Here is an 18,355-nt window from a genome sequence, read left to right as displayed (position 1 = left end):
CTCTGTTCCCATCCTTAATAACAACTTCAGTGATTCATAAAACCATATTTGCATCTTTGATGTAAGCCGCTCCCTGGAGCTAGTAATAATCCATTATGTTTCCTATTGTGGATTACAGAATAATGAGTTGATCTAATCAACTCTTTATGTCATCCATTTGTTGTACAGTTGATGCTGAAGAATGGTTTTAAAATAGCATCCTTGTGCTGATTTGATTAAATGATTCGAATTTAACTATGTACATTGGGCGACCGTGGCTCAGGTGGTTAAGCGGGTTGGCCAATGATCCAAGGGTTGGCGGTTCGATCCCAGCTCTGCCACCTGTGTCATGGTTGTTGTGTCCTTGGGCAAGACACTTCACCCACCTTGCCTCGTGTGAATGTGTATGACTGCTGTATGTTTGAGGTGGTGGTCGGAGGGGCCGTAGGCGCTGAATGGCAGCCACGCTTCCGTCAGTCTGCCCCAGGGCAGCTGTGGCTACTATGGTAGTTTACCACCACCAGTATGACTGTGTGTGACTGAATGGAACCTGGAACCCTGTAAATCCATTATATATATATATAATAAATAATAATGGATTGATATAAATCCATTATTATTATGTATCATAGTAACTAATAATACTTTAATGTGTTCCTATACTGAATTTTTAAATTCTATTTTAAATGAAATCAAAGTGTGGCTGGCTGTATGCTTTTGAGCGAATAATCAGGTCTGTTTTTTTTTAAGATTTTTTTTGTGTAATTTTTAAGCTTTATTAGATAGTACAGAGTTGAAATTGGGAGACAGAGAAGGGGGATGACCTGCAGTAAAGGTTCACGGGTCGGATTTGAACGCGCGACCACTGCAACGAAGGCTGGAGCCAATGTGGTACGCGCTCTATCAACTACGCCACCGGAGCGCACCATAATCAGGTCTGTTTAAGGCAATTTTGCTAACCCTAACTGATAATAATAGGGAAAGTGCGAAAAAAGAAAATAAAAAGTTTGATACTTTAACTTTTATTATGTTTACCCCATAACAAACGGAAAACAATGCATTTTTTGTGTAAACATTTTTTTTAGTAAAAACAAAAATAGAATAAAATGACAAAATAGAGAATAACAAATACAGTAAAAGTTGTTTCTGTTTAATAAGGAGGCAACACAGATCATGATAACTTGTTGAGTAAAGCACCAGCGAACTGTACAGTAACCCACTAGAAAACGGCTGACAGTCTTGAAGTAAATATACATGTCAATGTTAAGTAAATGTAACAGCTGTTTTGAACAAAACCACAAAAAAGAAAATCCACTGCAAGGAAGCCAGCATTACAAATGCTCCCTGAGGTAAGGTAAGGTGTCAGGCATTTGATTATTTCAAGACAGTATTTTACCTCAAAGTTTTTTTGGACAGTACTGTTCCTCAAACTTTGCAACGTCAAACTTCCGGAGGCAGCCTTTGTAGTTCATGTACCGGATCTTTCCAAAAATGGGTCTCTCTGCCCAGCCCTGGTCATGGACGCCACAAATAGACCACATACAACCTGCAGGAGAGGATCGCAGTGTAAATAAATGTATATAAACATGTTTCACACTTGCCCAAAATGAGAATTTTAATCCATGACTTACCGACAAAGCCATTGGGGTCCTGGCCATCCAGCTCAAAGCGATCGTTCAGGTACAGAGCGATTGAGAGCGCCTCCTCTGGTGAAGAAGTCCACTCCAGAATCTTTTTGGCCCAGTACATCCTCAAGAAACCATGCATCTTCCCCTCAGTGACCACCTGGTACTGAAGAAGGCATTCAACAAACAGCAGTAAGAAGCAACGCCCAACACACACTAGACAGCAGGTACATTTACATTGAAAGCACTTGAATAATAACTTGTGTTTTAGACTAAACGTTGTACCTGGGCTGCGTTCCAGAGTTTGTCGTGTGTCTTTGATTGCTCCAGCTGCTCACGTGTGTAGAGATATGGCCTCTCGTCTTTGGCATGATCTTCTAATGTCTTCTGAGCCCACTCACTGGCACCTAGGTAACACACACACACACCAATGGCAACCTTTGAATCATTTGAAATGTTCACTCCAATTTTTTATTTCAGGCATATCTTTGCGTATGACTCTTCTGAATCATGTAATATAAAAAAGGAAAACTTCCCACAACAGTCAACAAGATGCTATTGAATGAGATCTCCACTGACCCTCCACGCTGTCATATTTCTTGTTGTAGAAGCAGAAGTTGTCGGTCAGCTCCCTGCGTACCACCAGCTCCTCGATGAAGGAGGAAACGGCCTGACCTGCTTTCTTCCCACTGCACTGAACTTGCATCGCCACACGCTGGGCCGACAGGTGGCCTGATGGGAGAGAAAGAAGACAAGTATTGGGACTTGATTTAAACTGTCGCCAACAACAGCTGACCTCCACCAAACAATGTGTTGCAGGTATTGTACTAGGGTCAAAGCTTGACTGCTGTGGAAGTAAGACTTTGTAGACTCCCACTATCTTGTGCATTGTACTACTGACCGAAGCGGATCCAGGGGGAGAGCTGGCTGAGGGCTGTGGCGTTTGGGTCGTTGCGTTTGGTTTCAAACTGTTTGAGACGTACATCGATGAAAGACTCCAACATGGCCACCCCTGCCTTGGTGCCTGGCTTAGCCCACTCCGTCTCTCCGACCGCTCTGTCCACCTGCAGGGAGGCTAGGGTTTTACCCCAGTCTACTGGCTGTGGGAGGGAAGGTGGGAGAAGAGAGAAACATTCAGCAGAGGTCACAGCACACAGTTAAGAGCTAAAATTAACACTCTGGTCTCATAGGGAACTGCATACTTTCATTCCCCTAGTTTAAGCATTAGGAAACTCAGCCCAGTAAATATCAATCAGGGCATTGCAGTGAAAGCCTACACCTCGTGCAGCTTTAATATCTAGAGCTGGGAAGGAACATGTTTAACTTTTAGACATTCAAAAAAAGTCTGCCTTTTATATTTCATCGTCAATAAATAATGTGCATAGGAGAGGAACTGTTGAAGGTTGAAATGAAGGGCTTTTGCAGCAGTCTGGTTTCAAACCCCCCCCCCCCCCCCCATCAATTGGCTCACTGACATCTAACCTTCACCTGTATTGATCTAACAAACACTTCCAAAGCAAAGAACATTTTAGGAGAACTATGGTTTCGTTTTCTTAACCAATCCAAAATGTGACATAAAAACAGTGTTTTCCTTATAATAGCAGGGTGACTTCTTTCTGACTGCTGCACTTACTTTGGCTGTCTTTGTAGCTGTGTGGGGGTGTTTCTCTACCGGAGGAAAATCAGTGAGGAACTCTGGCAGAAGCTTGGTGATTTTTCCTCTGATTGTCCTGGCAGCGTACTCAAGTTTAGGTGATGCTACCCAGCAGGGAACAACATTGTGGGCATCAACCTATACAAACAGATCATGAAGAAATACTGATGATGGCACATGTGGGCACAAATACAGACAATACATACAGAATGAGAGGAAGGTCTATGACAATGTTTCTCATGTTTATTCTTTTGTGTACTATAATGAGTAAACATAGTGTTTTTTACCTGTATGAGGGGAATGTCCTTTGGAAGATCCTTTTTGACATCCTCCAACCACTGCAGTGGCTCTCTGAGGGGGGAGAAGTCTGTCACCACAGCACCCAGTCCGTAGTCTGACACAAACCCAGGGAGAAGTTCCCCCGCTGAACCATGCAGCAAGTGGAACTGGATGTCTAAGGTTTTACATTCCTGTTTGGAAGGAGCAGAAGAACAGTGTTAAGCCTCATAGTTAGACCTGGTTGAGGTCTGAAGTACCTGAAGCACAAACTAATCCAAAATGGATTTTTCTAAGTGCAAAAAATGTACCTACTACCTTCTGACCGCCCCAAACCTTTACTCATTTCACATCAGATGTTATACTGTATACCTATAGCAGTTATTATTATTATTTATTTTTTAAACTCACCTTACTAAGTATGAACAATTTCGGATTATTTTTTATTATGATGAATGTAATTCTTTTCTCACTTATCAGAAAGTGTTTGTGAGGTTTTCCTATTATAGGGGAGAGTGGGGTGAGATGTGCCAGTGGGGAAGTTGTGCCACCCCTTGTTTCTAGAAAACCATAGAAGAAATTGGAAATGTGACCACATATTTAAGAAGAGCCATCCATTTGACTCATCCTGTAAAGAAGGGAGACACAAGGAATAAGATATAAGCACAACATTTAAGCTCAAAAAACTGTTTTTTTTGCCTTTCAAAGTAAAATTTCCATTATCATGTTTTTGATTATTGTGTCTGAACAATTATAGACACATTTGAAAACATTTGATACATGTTTTAGTGCTTTAGTATGCTACACTTTGTGTCTATATAATTAGCACGATGTCAGCCCTAAACTGCTGCATCATGCTTATTATCCAAAATTCTTGGGTTTGGGTGATTTGTGCCAGAGGGCCTAGGGTGAGTTATAAGTAAGTAAGTAAGTAAAATGTATTTATAAAAGCACATTTATAAAAGTTTGCACTGTCCAAAGTGCTGTACATAGTGCATTCAGTAGGTAAAAAATTAGGGTAAAATAACAATAACAAAAATAAAAGACATAAAGCTCAGACATCCACATGTAAACAAAGATAGTAGTAAGGGAATCGCATATGCCAGGTGGCAGTTGGTTCTACAAGGGCGGAGCAGCTAGTACAAAGTACATTTCTGAGAGTTGTGCCATTGGCATGGCTGTATACGCTGGTCCCCAAAAGAAAGTGATAGTCTACAGTAGCTCAGAAGAGACTGACATCTCCATTCCACTTAACGACACACACTGATGAGAGTTCAGATGGCCAGAAAGATGATGATGGTGACTTTGTCATTGTGAGCTTTGCAGGTAAAACCATTAGGTCTGCTGGGGACAGGGCCTTTTGTGCGTCTGCCCCCACTCTGTGGAATCTGCTCCCCCTCCATATCCGCTGTGCCACTTCAGTGGAGTCCTTCAAGAAGCTCAGGAAGGCACACCTCTTCTCAGAGGCCTATGACCTCTAACCCGCCCCCATCCCCCTGAGTACACAAACACTGTACTTCCCCCCCTTTTTTGTGAAGCGACCTTGGGTACCTTGAAAGGCGCTATATAAATTCAAATTATTATTATTATTATTATTTAATCTTTTTAAAATATTTACTTTAAATAAACCTAAAATAAGTGATTGTCTAATGGATTTGTCTTGCATTACAGTTTATGAGATATATATCAATGGCACAATTTACCCCATGGTATTATCTCTTGTGGCACAACTTACACCACACCGGGGGCAAGTTGTGCCACAAGACAACTTTTTTTCCCGAAAGCTATATTTCTTAAACAGTTTAATTCAGATCCAAAGTTATTGTTGCAGGGGATGCACAACACCCTGAAATATATGTACATATTTGAGTTGGAGACTTTACTGTCAAGGCCTCACTTTAAAGTCACTTTGAGTAAAAAGTGGCACATCTCACCCCACTCTCCCCTATATTATTCTGCAACAATTACCCCGGGGGCAGAGGATGTCTCTCCAAATTGCTTGTTTTGTCTGACCAACAGCATGATCCAGTCCAGATTATGGAAGTTTCCAGATTTTCTTGGTACTAAATTGCAAGTGTTTGGTGGCATTACTTGGATCTCCTTGATTTGAAGGAATAAATATACTGTAATACAGGTGTGAAATCATAAAATCAATACCTCTGCAATTTCCTCCAGGCCTTTCACCATGAAACTGTAATGTCTCAGAGTGGACAGTTCTGATATGGGGACAACCAGGCAGAAGCAGACATGTAGAGGAAGTTTCTCCTTTACAGCAAGCTGCTGGGCATGGACCAGAGCCCAGTTATCTAACACACAGGGGGGGAAACACACACACAAACACGTCACCTATGGAGATAGGCTACAGGGGTAAAATAGATCTGTTATGGTAGACTACTGTTGGTGGCTGTTTTGGAGAGTTTACCTTGCACTCTGTGGTCTCTTGACATCCAGTACAGGACCCCCTCTGAGCCCTGCTTGATCTTCTCAGCGTCAGATATAAAACGGAGGCGCTGTTTATTCAACTCCAAGTCCTTTTCCTCCGTCCTCTGCTCCTTCAGTAGGTCCTGCAGCCAGCCACCAGCTCGCTGCGTCTGCTGCTCAACCTCCTCAACCTCCTCATTCATGGGAACCTGCTTCTTCTGCTTGGCACTGGGCGCTTTAGCAGCAGATGTTCCCTTGCGTTTTTTGTCTGACATGATGGTTTGAGTGGTGAAGGTCTGGGACGGCCTCTGATATCTCCGTGAAACAAGCCTCAAGAAGTGCCTTGGTGCAGGACAAAGAGATGAGCTGCAGGGGTAAACGACGCACACTTTGTCGGTTGGCAAAACATCACAAAATAACAGAAATGACGAACACAAGCAAGAAAATCCATTGAGAAATGCAAGCTAGCTGTTTAATTAAAAATAAATACGCTACCAACACATGCAGCTACGCAGAAAGCTACTCATTCAATTGGCCATTGAAGATTTAACTTACCTCCTCCAAATGCAGTGCAACATACAACTACTACAAATTAATAGTATATGCGAGTCCGTGAGAATTAATCCGAAACAAAAGGCACACCAAGCTGCTTTTTTTATTCTGATGACCTACCTTTATACAACAAACTCCACGAGGACACTGGTGCGTAGCCTATGTTTTGGGTTTTGTAACGCACTGTTTTTGACGGGTGGAACGACATTTCCCACAATGCCACTTTACTGGGCATGCGCGTCGCCGTCTACGTGTGGGGGAGGATCTTGTCATTTTTGTTAGTGATTGTTGTAATCGTTGTTCTTCAGAGGCAGAAGAGCCAACAACAGTTAGCACAGCCGCTTACTATTTATTGTATTGTTTCCTTGTACTCGGGTAAGTTACGTCTTCAATGCTAAATTAAGTAGTTTCTCTGCGTAGCTGTGTTGTTAGCTTATTTATTTTAATTGCACACCTAGCTTGCCTTTCTTAATGCAATTTGCCCTAAATGCATTCCAACATAAGCTTGTGTTCGTCTTTTCTCTTACTATGTTACAACGTGTCTTGGAGTCTTTAACCAGTTCCACTGTGGTTTACCCCTGCAGCTCATTTCTTTCCCCTGCACCAAGGCACTTCTTGAGGCCAGTCTCAGTATTCGTCTGGCCGTCCTACTCATTCACCACTCAAACCATCATGTCAGACAGAAAACGCAAGGGAACCTCTGCTGCTAAAGTGCCCAGTGCCAAGCAGAAGAAGCAGGTTCCCATGAATGAGGAGGTTGAGCAGCAGACGCAGCGAGCTGGTGGCTGGCTGCAGGACCTACTGAAGCAGCAGAGGACGGAGGAGAAGGAGATGAAGTTGAATAAAAAGCGCCTCCGTTTTATATCTGACGCTGAGAAGATCAAGCAGGGCTCAGAGGGGGTCCTGTACTGGATGTCAAGAGACCACAGAGTGCAAGGTAAACTCTCCAAAACAGCCACCAACAGTAGTCTACCATAACAGATCTCTTTTACCCCTGTAGCCTATCTCCATAGGTGACTTGTTTGTGTTTGTGTGTGTGTTTCCCCCCCTGTGTGTTAGATAACTGGGCTCTGGTCCATGCCCAGCAGCTTGCTGTAAAGGAGAACCTTCCTCTACATGTCTGCTTCTGCCTGGTTGTCCCCATATCAGAACTGTCCACTCTGAGACATTACAGTTTCATGGTGAAAGGCCTGGAGGAAGTTGCAGAGGTATTGATTTTATGATTTCAAAAAAACTATTACAGTATATTTATTCCTTTAGAAAATCAAGGAGATCAAGTAATGCCACCAAACACTTGCATTTAAACTTAATATTGTGAATGTGGGTTTTAAACTGGCTTAAATCTGGTAACTTCCATAATCTGAGTGGTCAGACAAAACAAGCGATTAGAGACTCGTCCTCTGGCCTCGGGGATATGTTGGCAGTAGTAAGTTCAAAAAACATTTTACATTCATCGATATGAAAAGAATAGTAAGTGGCATCCCTAGTTAAAGCTGGGGTATGTGATTTCTGATTGGTCAAAGTTAACATGAGCTGTACACTTTGACCAATCAGAGCGAGGCTCCGATTCTCTGTTCTTATTGGCTTTTGGGACTGTCCATTCACTTTGGCACGACTCTGTCACTGTAGAGCATGTCAGGGAGGGACTAAAGAGAACAAGTGGAGTGGTTGAGGTATTTGGATTCGAATCTCTATCCCAACTGCCATTTTCTCCCCAAATCCTCCACCCCAGCTTTAAGTAAGTAGACAATTATTTTAAATATAAATGATACCTACACAAGTCAAAGAGGTGTCTCCCTTTCATGTTGATACAACCAAATAATAGCTGTAGTTATATATATCATTGGATTTGATGTGGAATGAGTAAATCAGTGCAGCTACATGGCACAACTAGATTGGATTAAGACTAGACACTCGAACGGACCATGTCACTTGTCTGAGTATATGGCCTTTCGGAAATCGGATAAATGGCTGTCTCCACTATGCTAGGTGTTCTTATCAGACTTCTCTTGTCCGAAGTAGATCGGATAAAGGTGTTTACATGCAGTTTAAAAGTCCTGTTGAAGTCTTATTCGTTTAGTTACCCCGATTATGAGTCTGCATGTAAACGCACTGAATGTTTGGGGCGGTCAGAAGGTAGTAGGTACATTCTTTGTACTTAAAAAAATCAATTTTGGATTAGTTTGTGCTTCAGGTACTTGCACACTCAACCAGGTCTAACTATGAGGCTTAACACTGTTCTTCTGCTCCTTCCAAACAGGAATGTAAAACCTTAGACATCCAGTTCCACTTGCTGCATGGTTCAGCGGGGGAACTTCTCCCTGGGTTTGTGTCAGACTACGGACTGGGTGCTGTGGTGACAGACTTCTCCCCCCTCAGAGAGCCACTGCAGTGGTTGGAGGATGTCAAAAAGGGCCTTCCAAAGGACATTCCCGTCATACAGGTGAAAACCATTATGTTTACTCATTATAGTACACAAAAGAATAAACATGAGAAACATTGTCATAGACCTTCCTCTCATTCTGTATGTATTGTCTGTATTTGTGCCCACATGTGCCATCATCAGTATTTCTTCATGATCTGTTTGTATAGGTTGATGCCCACAATGTTGTTCCCTGCTGGGTAGCATCACCTAAACTTGAGTACGCTGCCAGGACAATCAGAGGAAAAATCACCAAGCTTCTGCCAGAGTTCCACACTGATTTTCCTCCGGTAGAGAAACACCCCCACACAGCTACAAAGACAGCCAAAGTAAGTGCAGCAGTCAGAAAGAAGTCACCCTGCTATTATAAGGAAAACACTGTTTTTATGTCACATTTTGGATTGGTTAAGAAAACGAAACCATAGTTCTCCTAAAATGTTCTTTGCTTTGGAAGTGTTTGTTAGATCAATACAAGGGAAAGTTAGATGTCAGTGAGCCAATTGATGGGGAGGGGGGGTTTGAAACCAGACTGCTGCAAAAGCCCTTCATTTTAACGTTACTGGGTTGAGTTTCCTATGCTTAAACTAGGGGAATGACTCAGAACCTGCTTAACGTTTGAAGTATGCAGTTCCCTATGAGACCAGAGTGTTAATTTTAGCTCTTAACTGTGTGCTGTGACCTCTGCTGAATGTTTCTCTCTTCTCCCACCTTCCCTCCCACAGCCAGTAGACTGGGGTAAAACCCTAGCCTCCCTGCAGGTGGACAGAGCGGTCGGAGAGACGGAGTGGGCTAAGCCAGGCACCAAGGCAGGGGTGGCCATGTTGGAGTCTTTCATCGATGTACGTCTCAAACAGTTTGAAACCAAACGCAACGACCCAAACGCCACAGCCCTCAGCCAGCTCTCCCCCTGGATCCGCTTCGGTCAGTAGTACAATGCACAAGATAGTGGGAGTCTACAAAGTCTTACTTCCACAGCAGTCAAGCTTTGACCCTAGTACAATACCTGCAACACATTGTTTGGTGGAGGTCAGCTGTTGTTGGCAACAGTTTACATTAAGTCCCACAATGGATGATAAAGGTGTCCCACAATGATCCATCCCAGTGTTTCTATATTAAAGAGGACCTATTATACTACTTTTCTGGTCTTAATTTCTTGTTTTACACTGCTATAGAGCAACCTGACACGAATCACATCACAAAAAACGATGTAGATTTTCGGGAAGCTCTTTCTCTTATTTTGGCGATCCAGCACATCCTGTCAACACTTGAGTGTGTGTGCTTCGGCAATCTCCGCTCCCTCCGCCTGTGCATCGGCCATCTCCGCTACCCTCCCCCCCTCCTGCAATCCCCACTCCGTTGTGATTGGTTACCTTCCTTCCGGAACACTTTCAGTGGCGGGAAGCGCGAGCATGGACCTATAAGGGCGCGAGGCAGACGCGAACAGGGAAGTGACAGCATTACCATACATGGAAACATCCGCGTGGTCACGTCACAAATTTTTATGCGATGTCACAAATTATGAAAGGGTAGACCGCTTTGAAGACGTGACTTCTCGACTGGCTAGAATAGTGTTTAGTGCTCTGCACAGACACCCCAGACGGTCAGCAGGGAATACGTCGAAATGCATGTAAGTCATTATTTGATAATTTAGTATGGTTAAGCATGACTATGAATCATCATAACAACGTTTATAGGTCATAAAAGTCAAAAAGCATCATAGGTCCTCTTTAACTCAATACTTTATATGGACATAGCAATGTCTGTTTTTAGGCTGATGACACAATTGTGTATGTCATAGCTCTACCACAACTATAGCCTGGTCCAACCAGACCATCGTACTTCATTTCATTTGTACAGAAGGTCTGGAAGTGCTGTAATTGGCAAACGTTCACTCACTTGGAGGCGGGTGTCTGTTGAAGTTTAAAACTATTGGATCTGCCCAGTGCCACTCTGGATTAGCCAACCAATCACATCACGTTTGGTCAGACGTATGTCATGAGCCCATGAGCCGGCTTCTCACGGTGCGTTTCAGTTGTACAGGGAAATAGGAAATTTCCGACTTCACTATATTATGGATCTACCGGTACCTGGCAACGGTAACTTGCTAGAGCCTAACTTTTAGTTATTTGGACAAGAAAGGTTGTAGGTGTCCATACTTTCCCGAGCAGATGCACTGGAACACAGACAGGTCGGAACTCGGAACTACCAAGTCGGAAATTTCCGAGTTCAGAGTCTAAAGGAACGCAGCATTCAACTGAAACTGGAGCTCGACTTCGACGTCATCGTGCTCAGCCACTCGCTCTGATCGCTGATTGGACCGCCAAAAATTTGGAATCCCACTAACACACCCCACCCCCAGACTGACTACTGAAGTGAAATGAAAATTGAGCGGAAGTAGGTAGGCGGGCGGAGCCAGGCTACCACAACTAGGTTTCAGGTCAACTTTTGAGGACACCCAGACCTCTCTTATAAATTACAAACTTGCTTTTAACTGAAAAAGCTCATTTTGCTTTTAAATTTTTTTTCTTAATCTGCCTTTTTAGTTGCAGAGTTAACATCCTCTGTTAACTTCACAACAAATGACCATGACACTAAATCACAGAAAGTTCCTAACAATACGCCCTTGCTTCCTTGTCACTCTGTCCGTCTTTATCTACCTCTTTTTATGTCTTCTTTCTCTCCCATCAGGCCACCTGTCGGCCCAGCGTGTGGCGATGCAAGTTCAGTGCAGTGGGAAGAAAGCAGGTCAGGCCGTTTCCTCCTTCATCGAGGAGCTGGTGGTACGCAGGGAGCTGACCGACAACTTCTGCTTCTACAACAAGAAATATGACAGCGTGGAGGGTCAGTGGAGATCTCATTCAATAGCATCTTGTTGACTGTTGTGGGAAGTTTTCCTTTTTTATATTACATGATTCAAATATGGATTGATATGTCTGAAACTAAAAAGTGGAGTGAACATTTAAAATGATTCAAAAGTGGCCTTTGGTTTTTGATGTTTTCTTTTGAATGTTGCTGTATTGTGTATCTGTGTGTGTACTCAGGTGCCAATGAGTGGGCTCAGAAGACGCTAAAAGCTCATGCCAAAGACGAGAGGCCATATCTCTACACACGCGAGCAGCTGGAGCAATCAAAGACACACGACAAACTCTGGAACGCAGCCCAGGTACAACGTTTAGTCTAAAACACAAGTTATTATTCAAATGCCTTTCAATGTAAATGTACCTGCTGTCTAGTGCGTGTTGGGCGTTGCTTCTTACTGCTGTTTGTTGAATGCCTTCTTCAGTACCAGGTGGTCACTGAGGGGAAGATGCATGGTTTCTTGAGGATGTACTGGGCCAAAAAGATTCTGGAGTGGACTTCTTCACCAGAGGAGGCGCTCTCAATCGCTCTGTACCTAAACGATCGCTTTGAGCTGGATGGCCAGGACCCCAATGGCTTTGTCGGTAAGTCATGGATTAAAATTCTCATTTTGGGCAAGTGTGAAACATGTTTATATACATTTATTTACACTGCGATCCTCTCCTGCAGGTTGTATGTGGTCCATGTGTGGCATTCATGACCGTGCCTGGGGAGAGAGACCCATTTTTGGAAAGATCCGTTACATGAACTACAAAGGCTGCCTCCGGAAGTTTGACGTTGCACAGTTTGAGAAACGGTACTGTCCAAAAAAACGTTGAGGTTGAATCAAATGCCTCGCAGCCTCTGCTGTATTCACCTTTACCTCAGGGAGCATTTCTACAGCTGGATTTCTTGAAGTGGATTTTTCTTTTCTTTTTTTGTTGTTCTACTGCTTGTCTTGTTGAAAACATGGGCTTTGGCTCTGCCTTTTACTGAACATTTTTATGGACGTTTAAATGCTTAATGTACAGTGCTCTGTTGCTTTACTCAACATGAGATCATGATGTGCGTTGCCTAAACAGAACCAACTTTATTTGTATATATTTTCTTTTAAGGTGATTGTTTTTTGCCACTGTTGTGCATTTTTTTACTTGTTTTAAACATATCTGTTTTCACAAAAAAATATTAATTGTTCTATGTTTGTTATGAGTGAAACAATACAAGTTAAAGCAGCAGTTTTCTTTATTAATTTAAATTTTCTCCCCCCATACGGCTTATATTATTCACTCAAATGCATACATCCAGCTACAGTTTTTATTAATTTCATTTTAAATTGAATGAAAGTTCAGTATAGCAACCTATTGCAGTATTGTTAATCACAAGCTGATATCTGTGACATTCAAAATAATCAAATCAAAAAAAAAAAATTGGAAGAAACATTGCAAAACAATTCATCAAAATGTCATCAAATGTATTGCGAACCTACAGTGCCTTGCAAAAGTATTCATACCCCTTGACATTTTCGACATTTAGTCACGTTATAACCACACAGGTACATTTATTTTATTAGGATTTTATGTGATAGACCAACACACAGTGGTGCATAATTGTGAACTGGAATGAAAATGAAACGTGGTTTTTAAAAAAAAATTATAAATAAAAAACTGAAAAGTGTGGCGTGCAAAAGTATTCAGCCCCCTGAGTCAATGCTTTGTAGAACCACCTATTGCTGCAATTACACCTGCAAATCTATTTGGGTATGTCTCTACCATCTTTGCCCATCTACAGACTGACATTTTTGCCCATTCTTCTTTGCAAAATAGCTTGAGCTTCAGATTTAGCATCAGATTGGATGGAGAGCGTCTGTGAACAGCAATTTAAGTCTTTCCAGAGATTCTCAATTGTATTGTATTCAAATCAAAGCATAGTCATGTGTTAGAATGGCCCAGTCAAAGTCCAGACCTCAATACAATTGAGAATATCTTGAATGACTTCAAAATTGCTGTTGACAGACACTCTCCATCCAATCTGATGCTGAATCTGAAGCTTGAGCTATTTTGCAAAGAAGAATGGGCAAAAATATCAGTCTCTAGATGGGCAAAGCTGGCGGAGACATACCCCAATAGACTTGCAGCTGTTATTGCAGCGATAGGTGGTTCTACAATGTATTGACTCAGGGGGGCTGAATACTTTTGCACGCCACGCTTTTCAGTTTTTTATTTCTAAGATAAAATTAAAACCATATTTAATTTTCATTCCACTTCACAATGATGCACCACTTTATGTTGGTCTCTCTATCACATGAAATCCCAGTAAAATAAATGTACGTGTGTGGTTTTATGGCAAAATGTGGAAAATTGTAAAAGCCAATGTACATGCCAACCTGGCAAGTTCATACAACCAGTTCCATGAGCACGCTAGTGTGTGGGTTTGGTAGGACCATAGACATAATTTAATATGTCAATGGGTAGGACACTGTTTTTGTCGAGTTGAACTACATTTCCCACAATACCACTGGTACGACTCTTCTGGGCATGCGCGTCGTCTATATGTGTGGAGGAGGATCGTGTTCGTGACTGTTGTAGTTCGTCAGAGGCGCAGAAGGTGGCATAACAGTTAGCACGGCCCTTCACTTTTTATTGTTTTCTTCCTTGCACTTGGGATTGTCTGTCGCTTTAAAGTATGAGCAGAGGTGGTTTTACAGGAGGTCGGGGGAGAAAAGCAGCGGTTCCCGATAAAGTGGACATGTCATTAGGTAAGGTACTAAACACGTTACTAAAATACTACTACCAATTACCAGCTAATGTTAGCTACGAAGTGGTGGGAGGGTGCTAGTAGCTAGCTTGAATCTGTTTAGCATCAGATACCCTTGTTTATAATTGCTCGTGTTAATAAATTCAACAGATGACATCATTCGGTTGAACAAAAAAGAGCAACAGTTCAAAAGGAGTCAGACCAGTTTGAACCGCCGACCGGTCAAGAAGAAAGGCCGTCTAACACAAGGAAAGGGACTTCAGACACGGACTGCTGGACCTGTCCAAAGAGGTTTGTTAACGATTTCTTGCTTGATATGTGCTTGACTTGTAGTAATCCTTGAGTTTTTTTTTGCTGTAGAAAACTGCTCGGTACTAAATGTTTAATACCGTTAATATTATCTTTACCAGGAGATGGCGTGCCCCAAAGAGGAGCGCCTAAATTAAGAAATAGAAGGGTCCCTCCCATGCCGGTTCGACGACGGGGTCAGGGGGTTATCACAGGACTGGCAGCCAGGCGTCCAGCTGCCCTGATTAAACGAGTCGGCACACTAAACAGAGCAGCATTCAACCAGGTAATGGAGAACACACTGGGCCATGGTCACTGTTAGATGGCCTGACAACTGATTGTGTAGACTGCAGCCATCACTGGCGTGTCTGTCTGTGCATGTTTCACTGCTTGATGTCAAAATCACATTTTTGCCCAAATCAGCGAATATCTCCTCATGATCTGCTATCTGTCCAGTGTTAATACAAAGCCTAGGTTCTGAAAACTGTTATGTAAAAAGGGGGGCCCAATATAGCTGGCAACATGACGTTTGCAGAGCCTAGACTGACTCCACCGTTAAAGAGCAGAATGTAGAAATCATGGATATGCTTCCCTTTTAGACTGTGTCTCTGTATTGATGTAAGGCGTCTGTACCAAAGGGCAAACATGTTGAGAACCCCAACATAGAACTAACAAAGGCCTTCAAGCTGTTAGCCAATCCTTTGTGCCACATTGAAACATGTAAACAATGCTACTGTATTACAACTTCCTAATAAAATGTGTCCAACATTGCATTAGGTAGTGAACTAACTGTCCATCAGTTGACAGATTATCTATGTGGTACTTGTTTTACACTGAAGCTTTGATCAGATTCTTCGTCTGCACTAGCTCGCAAACAAAGACTGGAAAAAGACAAAGCCCGGTGTCTGATTTAGACAACCTTTAGAAATTCTCCATTTTCTTCACAGTCATCCCAGAGTTTATATATCTTTTCGAAGCCTGATCTCAGCCGATGTGAAAGGAACTTACTGTAGCATCCTTAACTTGTTTTTCTTGCTTTCTGTCAAATTTCAGTTCCCATTGAAGTGACGTTTTACATACTTAATATACAGTTATGTCGTCCCACTTAGGGGGTGCAATTGCTTAAAAAGAATGTAATCTTACACACTGAATTCTACAAATAGGGTTCTGGGTAGTACCTGCTCACTGAGCTTAACCATCCTTCAACTGTTTAACAATGAAGCAACTGATAGCATCTGTCTCCCGTTACTTTAAGGTTTTTAGTATCACACTAAATGACAGAAATGACTTCATAGATTAAACCTAGTATTTATTAACCATTAAAATGTGGATGCTGTTGGTGATTTTATGTTAATTAAAAAAATAAATAAATGGAATCTCAAATGGATTTTCTTTCTGATTTTTAAACTAATCCCTCTACTGTTTATATACTGATTTTCCTCCAGCTCTTTTGCTGTCTGATTTTGTACACTGTGTTAGTTTGGTTACACTGTTTCTCTCCTCCACTGCACTTCCCTTTCTAGAAAACAAGACAGAAGACAAAGCCGTTCATTCAGCGCCCTGAAGCCCAGTACAGGAAGCCAGAGGTCCAGAGACGGCAGTACAGACAGCCCGACCAACAGAGAGGCCCCAACACATCAGCGGTCAGGAGGCCGGTTCACTTGCAGAGACGGTGAGAACACCTTTCATAACAACTAGTGAACGTTAACAAGGAGGATTGTGGGAAAGGGGTGTTAAAACCTAGAGGCTGGCTGTTTTGGGGGATTTTCGATACACATAGTTTCACAGAGGCATAATCTAGTTTTTAGTTAGTTTTCAACCTAGTTTAGAGGAGTCAACAATAATCTAAATGTGATGTTTTATGTGGCTACTTTGCTAGACTTGCACTGAATGCACAGCTGCATTTCAAAACCTCTTTTGTGTCGCACCCACACAGACCACTGCCGCCCGCTCGGCAGTACCAGAGGGAAGCGCGCCAGGCCACGTTTCTGTTTCGCAGAGGACTCAAGGTATAGGCATTGGGAAATCTTCAATGTATTTTCCGTGTATGTTAACCTGAACGTGTCATGGATTTGATGTTGACATATTAACTATAACGTTTGTTATTGGGACACTTTATAATCATGTCCATTGTTCCATATTACAGGTACAGGCCCAGGTGCAAAAGTCAAATCTTCGCACTCCCCCAGTCAGAACCCGACAGTGAGTATTCTTAGACCTCGGTCTCTATTTTAGCTTTAGTTGTTTAAATGCCTAGACTGACAGATATCATTCATTATTTGGTGGGGTCAAAAAAAGACCATTGTTTCCCTTTTTTAGGGCAGTGTGGTTTGTTTTTGTGTAACACAATGCAATATCTCTGTGTATCCACTAGGTGGCGCACACCAACAACCAGCAATGGGCTCTTGACTGTTTCAATTGACAATCCCACAGCCAGGACTCAGCCAGAGTAAGTATCACAATCCCAGCATAATCTTTACACACTGCGGTTTTAAACACCATTTAGGAGATGCATTCCATGGTCATTTTTAGTAGTAGATGAAGTGGTGTATTATATAACATACACAAGGACATATACATGTTGGTTATGACCTTCACAGCAGGCATCATGACACTTCCCTCAAAGTGACTGTGTGAATCCTCTATAGGCCTCCCACTGCTTGGACCCTGCATCCCCCAGCTGCAGTCCCAGCTCCCATCAAGGTGGAAACGGTGGAGAAGAAAATCCCAAAGGGAGTGCCTCTGCAATTTGACATCAACAGTGTTGGGAAGCCGGTGAGCACACACACACACACACACACACTTTAGATTTCTCTATGCTTCAATGCACAGGCCTCAGACTTTTATAAATGCCCCCTCCCCCCCTTACTAACCCGACATTGTCTCCTTAAACATTGCCCAAACAAAGTGTTTCAACGTGTGTCTGTCTGGTGTATTCTTCTCTCCACAGCAAACGGCAATCACCTTGAACGAGCGATTCCGCATCATGAAAGATAAGCGTGTGGCCACAGCACAGAGCGGCAAAGGCAGCAGATTTGTTACCGTGGGTTAGCCGGCAAGAAGACTGTGACAAATAATGCTCAGAAGACCCTTTTCCCCCTGTTCACAGTGATCCCCGCCCCCCACCCCATCTCTCTGATGGATGCAACGTCCCGACTCACCGACTGACTTTACTAACGGGAGGGAGGGCGTGTGACAAATGAGTACAATGTGCTCAACTGTGTGAACTCAAGTGTGCAAGTGTCAATGGAAGAGTTTGTTTAAAATAATGTTCCTATTCATTGTTCATATCACTGTTTGCCGCACTATGAACTGTTGACAGTAGTACAAGATGTATTTCTTTTCAGAGGACCGCTATGAATTTGCAAGGTTGGCACGTTATAAAATACCTTTTTTGACATTTTTATGAATTGTTTTGTAATGTTTATTCCAATAAAATATATGAATTGCCTGTGAAGCTTCAATTTCAGTTGAATGCAAACCAACACTGGATGTGTCTTTTGTAATGAAATGGTACCATCTGTCTGAAAGCAATATTTCAATGTT

The 18,355-nt window shown here is 42.5% G+C and overlaps 3 protein-coding genes across 5 annotated transcripts; 2 read left to right on the top strand and 1 right to left on the bottom strand.

Annotated features, from left to right (window-relative positions):
• Positions 1-1,004: 1,004 nt before the first annotated feature.
• On the bottom strand, positions 1,005-6,714 carry LOC307255821 (deoxyribodipyrimidine photo-lyase-like). Of its 3 annotated transcripts, none has more exons than XM_080034622.1 (10): positions 6,628-6,714; positions 5,957-6,321; positions 5,692-5,840; positions 3,546-3,728; positions 3,238-3,396; positions 2,506-2,704; positions 2,184-2,336; positions 1,890-2,011; positions 1,611-1,770; positions 1,005-1,525 (listed from the first exon to the last, which is right to left on the bottom strand). In XM_080034622.1, the coding sequence occupies exons 2-10, from the start codon at positions 6,228-6,230 to the stop codon at positions 1,377-1,379; spliced, it is 1,548 nt and encodes a 515-aa protein (XP_079890748.1). In that variant the 5' UTR covers positions 6,231-6,321; positions 6,628-6,714; the 3' UTR covers positions 1,005-1,376. The 3 variants fall into 3 exon arrangements, with proteins under 3 accessions (XP_079890748.1, XP_079890749.1, XP_079890747.1); XM_080034623.1 differs by having other exon boundaries at positions 5,957-6,297; positions 6,628-6,672; XM_080034621.1 differs by having other exon boundaries at positions 6,511-6,645.
• Positions 6,715-6,811: 97 nt separating this feature from the next.
• LOC307255032 (deoxyribodipyrimidine photo-lyase-like) lies at positions 6,812-13,633 on the top strand. The gene is made up of 10 exons (XM_080033631.1): positions 6,812-6,882; positions 7,116-7,444; positions 7,567-7,715; positions 8,768-8,950; positions 9,100-9,258; positions 9,652-9,850; positions 11,618-11,770; positions 11,971-12,092; positions 12,213-12,372; positions 12,458-13,633. The coding sequence occupies exons 2-10, from the start codon at positions 7,180-7,182 to the stop codon at positions 12,604-12,606; spliced, it is 1,539 nt and encodes a 512-aa protein (XP_079889757.1). The 5' UTR covers positions 6,812-6,882; positions 7,116-7,179; the 3' UTR covers positions 12,607-13,633.
• Positions 13,634-14,031: 398 nt separating this feature from the next.
• Positions 14,032-18,260, top strand: LOC307255613 (UAP56-interacting factor-like). Its single transcript, XM_080034332.1, has 9 exons — positions 14,032-14,522; positions 14,672-14,812; positions 14,932-15,095; positions 16,333-16,481; positions 16,746-16,818; positions 16,956-17,011; positions 17,184-17,258; positions 17,458-17,584; positions 17,760-18,260. Exons 1-9 carry the CDS (start codon positions 14,450-14,452, stop codon positions 17,859-17,861), a joined length of 960 nt encoding a protein of 319 aa, XP_079890458.1. The 5' UTR covers positions 14,032-14,449; the 3' UTR covers positions 17,862-18,260.
• Positions 18,261-18,355: the final 95 nt, after the last annotated feature.

Source organism: Ammodytes marinus (genome assembly GCF_949987685.1).
Source record: "Ammodytes marinus genome assembly, chromosome: 9".
In the NCBI taxonomy this organism is placed as follows: domain Eukaryota; kingdom Metazoa; phylum Chordata; class Actinopteri; order Uranoscopiformes; family Ammodytidae; genus Ammodytes; species Ammodytes marinus.
Note: the sequence above shows the minus strand (reverse complement) of the source record. Positions and strands in the feature narration are given on the sequence as shown.